Source organism: Penaeus monodon, chromosome 15, assembly GCF_015228065.2.
Source record: "Penaeus monodon isolate SGIC_2016 chromosome 15, NSTDA_Pmon_1, whole genome shotgun sequence".
Classification (NCBI taxonomy): Eukaryota; Metazoa; Arthropoda; class Malacostraca; order Decapoda; family Penaeidae; genus Penaeus; species Penaeus monodon.
The window spans coordinates 15,038,139-15,042,602 of record NC_051400.1 but is presented as its reverse complement, the minus strand read 5'-3'; the positions used below and the strand labels follow the sequence as shown (position 1 = coordinate 15,042,602).

The 4,464-nt window shown below is 54.3% G+C and overlaps 2 protein-coding genes across 2 annotated transcripts in view; both read left to right on the top strand.

Moving 5' to 3' along the window:
- LOC119581771 overlaps positions 1-4,150 on the top strand; it is a gene marked incomplete in the record, with an annotated part of 4,674 nt that extends 524 nt beyond the window's left edge. Inside the window, 1 exon segment of the mRNA XM_037929904.1 lies at positions 1-4,150. Within this exon segment, the coding sequence (XP_037785832.1) occupies positions 1-3,862 (3,862 nt within the window).
- Positions 1-4,464, top strand: part of LOC119581772 (cadherin-23-like) — a gene marked incomplete in the record, with an annotated part of 64,191 nt that overhangs the window by 48,481 nt on the left and 11,246 nt on the right.

The following is a 4,464-nucleotide window of genomic DNA, read 5'->3' as shown; positions in this document are numbered from 1 at the left end:
GGTGTTTCCCGAGTCCCTCTACCCCCACGATCCTGTCGGAGGCGCCGAGACAGGCTTTGTCTCTCCCACATCTTGGACGGTGGCCTGCGTGGAAGCTCATTTGATGAAGCCGAACAGGTACCCTTTCCATAGGAACCGATCTTTCACGGCATCGCAGGTGCCATCGCATCCTGCCGCTAGGCCTCGGAGGAGTACGATGTTCAGCACGCCATCTCACGCCACGGAAAAGCGCAGTCTAATGTCTCCGTCTACGCTAGGGCACGCCCTCAAAGCTCCGCCAGCGCGAGAGCTTACCCAAGAACCTCCGTCTGGAGTTGTGTATCCTCCTGCATCTCTTATCATACCAGAGCACAGCCATAAGCTTGCCTCCACTCCGGAAAACAGTCATGAGGCTCATCCCACGCCAGGGCCAGGGCGTCTGTGTGCAGGAGGGAATACTCAAGAACCTTTTCCCAAGCGAGGACATACCCATGAGTCTCATTCAACACCCAAACACTTCCAAGAACACCTGCCTGCTTTGCCCCACGCTCATAGGTCTAGCCCCGCCCAGCAAGACTTACAAAATGGCAACAGAAGAGCAGACCGCATCTTAGCGGTAGGGAGTGCCCTCCATGATGCCCCATTGTGCGTCAGGAATCCAGGCCAGGTGCTGAGTTTGAGTCCGTGCAGCATGTTGACCGCGGAACCAGACCCGAGCCTCCTGTCAGAGGATGTCCTGGTGATCATGCTGACGGAGGTGTTCCCTCAGATGCCCGTCCGGCTGCAGCGCCTCATCAAGCGGCTTAGACGACTCTCGCGGACGGTGTGTTACCTCGACATCGACTTCAATGAGCAGCAGCTGGAAGTGCGAGTGCAGGACCTCCTCGACCTGACTCATGAGATCGTTTGGATCGTCGTCGAGAGCTGTATGCGAGTGATTGAAGACCACATCGGCGACATGGCAGAAAAGCTGCACGGATCCAAACGGCGCCTCGAGCATGCCAAGAAGGAGTACAAAGAATATGTGAATCTAGTCGCAAAGACCAGAGAAGACCTGGACGAAGCCCAACGGGAGCTGCAGCACGCCCAGCGCAAGGACAGAGAAGTGAAAAAGAACATTAAATATATTTGGTCGCGTTCCCACAGCCGCGAGGCGCACGAGGGAACTACCAAGCGCAGCGGGAGCGGAGTCTCGATTGAAGCTCCGTTGAAGGCGGAGCTCGGCAAAGCAGCGCGTAGTTCAAAGTATACAAGGGGCTTCCACGGAGACTCCGAGTCGACGTCACTGGCTGATGATAAAGATATGGCCGGCTATGAGGCTGATATTCACGACAGCGGCGTAGAGGGCAGCAGTGTCAGTCTGCTGACGAGTGTCATGAAGGAAGTTGCCGTCATCGAGAGAAGACACAGCCAAGCCGGTGATGTAGACGATAAACTTCAAAAGGTACTGAGGTCCACAAGGCAGTCAGTTCTCTTGACAAAGAAACAGATGTGCCAGAGGCTGGATTCCAATGTTTCCGCCGAGCAGGAATGCATTACCAAGGAAGATGTGCTTAACATGCGACGCGCTGAAACTGCCAAGCTGAAAAGCGCACTGAAGAAGCTAAAAAAAGATTGCCATTCCATGAAGAAAGGCGGTGCTGCCTTGATTGCACGGATGGCCGCCACGGCCGAGGCAATACGTAAAGGAAGTTCAGGAGACGAAGAAGTCGCCAGTGCCATGGCGGAGGTGCACTTGCAGAGGAATGAAGAAAACAACAAATTCCTGACGGAGGTGAGACGGGAGGCTGTCCTGTTTGCATCACGAGTCAATATGTTCAGTGTGCAGGACTGGCTTGCCGCAAGGCAGTTCACCAAGCAGGAGGTGAGCACTGTGTACTCTAGCATTAAAATCAAAGGACATAAGGATACCCACGATGTGTTGGATTTACTGAAGGAAGACGTCGACGCGCCAGCAGTGATAGTGATTTCCGGGCCGAAGGGAAGCGGAAAGACTTCCCTCTGCCATTACATTCTGCACCAGTGGAGGAAGAATTCGACTGGAGTCAGTGCGAGGTTGCGGGAGTGCGACCTCGTCATTTACGCGGCGCTGAGCGACATCGCTTCCTCGGGTTCGTGGGGTCAATACCTTCGCGAACACGTCCTTTGCGACACTATCAAGGCCTACCCAAACTCCAATATTCATGAAGAGATGAAGGGCATGACTGTGCTGTTCCTCCTGGATGTCGGAGGAACTGCACGAGATGCTGTCTCTGTGCTGAAGGAGATCATGGAGAATTTGGGCAGAAATTGCCTGCTGTTGACCACGCGCTCGGGCAATGAGGGAGAGTTTGTGCAGGTCGTGAGAGATTTCGGAGTGAAGTGTGTGTTGGCCGAGATGTGCCCGATGACGTCACAGGCTATTAGGAAATACTCATCCCATTTCTTTTCTCTCTGTGAAAATCACAAAATCTCTGCGTCTGAAAGGGTAGAACAGTTCAGTAGTTTAATATCATCCATGGCGATAAATCCCACAGTTCTTTACCCGCTCCCTCTGGCTTACTTGTTGTACCTGTGGTGCATCAATCCGAACCACGTGCTCTTTTCCACGTCCGTGTCGAGCCTGTTCTCGCGCCTGCTGAGTGTGTGCCAGCACCGTCTCGCTGAAGCGATCAAGGGAGACTGTGGGGGAAACCGAGAGGCCGCAAGGCTGGCGGTGGAGGGCCGTCTGGAGCAGCTCTACCGGGCGACGAAGGGACTTGTGGCCGGCAGCAGCTGGCCACACGGTCATCAGATCTTGCTCGAGGCCGACCATTGCTTGTTCGAGGACCCTCGGGTGCTGTGGCACTTCAGCCCGCTCGTCGTGGTGAAGAGCGGGGCCAGCGGGAGTACGCAGGGCCTCCTCGCCCATCCGTCGCTCGCCGAGATCCTCTCCGGCTTCTACCTTGCGGATTCCCTTCTGGTCAAAGGCAGGCGAAGCTCGGTCCTTCGGCGCCCCAAACTGTCGGCCTTGTGCAAGCACGAACCCAGAATGCTGCGTGATGTGCTCCTTCACGTGGCAGGATCCTTCCTGTACAGCAAGCACACGCTTGATGATGCCAAGGATGTCGTCAGCATGTACGAGAAGTCCCTACACGATAAGGAAAACATGGGAGCTTGGTTGACTTTGCTGCAGGAATGCAACTTCACCAGCAACGTGTGCGAAGCCGTATCCCTGACCCTGGCGTCACTGGCCACCTGGATTGCCGCTCGCCATTCCCCCGAAACCAACCACGTGGTCGCCGAGCTGCTGAGGCGCGGAGCCTACAAGCCCAAGCTGGTGGTGGTGACGCCCGACGCCTCCGACGGGGAGCGAGGGGAGGGCGTCCGCCGCATCGTCCATGCTCTCGGGACGTGCCCCACCACGTTCGTCCACCTGCGGCAGGAAGCTCAGTTCTACACGTGGGGGGATGAGACGACGAGCGATGCGCTGGTGGTGCCGCTTCAACCCCCAGGGACACTGAAGGAGTGCTGGGGACACCTGGGCAGCGAGGGCGCCATGGCACTCCGGCACTGCCACCACTTGGAGGAGCTGAACGTGAGAGTGTCCTCCATGGAAGCCCTGGCCGCCCTCACGCACAGCATAGCGAACCAGAGGCGCTGCTTGAAGTACCTCTACCTGCGGCTGGACCTGCCGACCTCCATCCCCTCCGCGAGCTTCCAGCCGCTCAATTTCAAGGGCAAGAAGCTCTGGCTGAGGCTTCGGAACATAACGGATTCCTCGGTGACGTGGGTCAGGGACCTCACCAGGAAGCTCAGCAGCTGGTACACGGAGGTGGTGCTGGAAGAGAGCCAGCTGTCCCCGTCCGTTCTGCACGACCTGAAGGAGTCCATGCCGCGCACGCCGCTCCACGTGTCGGGGTGACCAGGCGGTGTGGTTGCAAGCGGCCGTGACACTCAACCCCGCCTTGATGTGCCCAGGACACTGCCTTGATACAAGTGTATATATTGTATATAGACAAATGCAAGAATACGAGTAAGTATTCACTGACAATCTCAGATCATTAACATATCAACAATATAATAAGGAACGCAATATTAACCAAGAAAAGTGATTGTGAATGCCTTACACTTCAAAGTTAATTATATATATGATGGAGGACACAGAAAAAGTGACATCTTCATGAAGCTTCAACAGTGGAGGCGACGCCATGCAGGTTTGACACACGAAGTTTTTTTTATGAAACTTAAGAATTTCACGCTTATAGAGAGAACCAGACCTCTTTCCATTCTCCAAACATACAAGATTTTATCAGCTTAGGCATGTTTATTCACATTTTCTTATATGCATTTAAGAAAGAGCATATCGAATTTTTAGGCTTTTTTATTATTATTTCTGAATCGCGCGCTAAGGTCCACGATCCACATAGTGAAAGAGAGGATACGCAAATCGAGATTTAAAGGATTTCGGATTCTGAGTAATAGTTGGATTTTGTGGATTTTTCCTAAGGTGAACGGCTGAAAGTA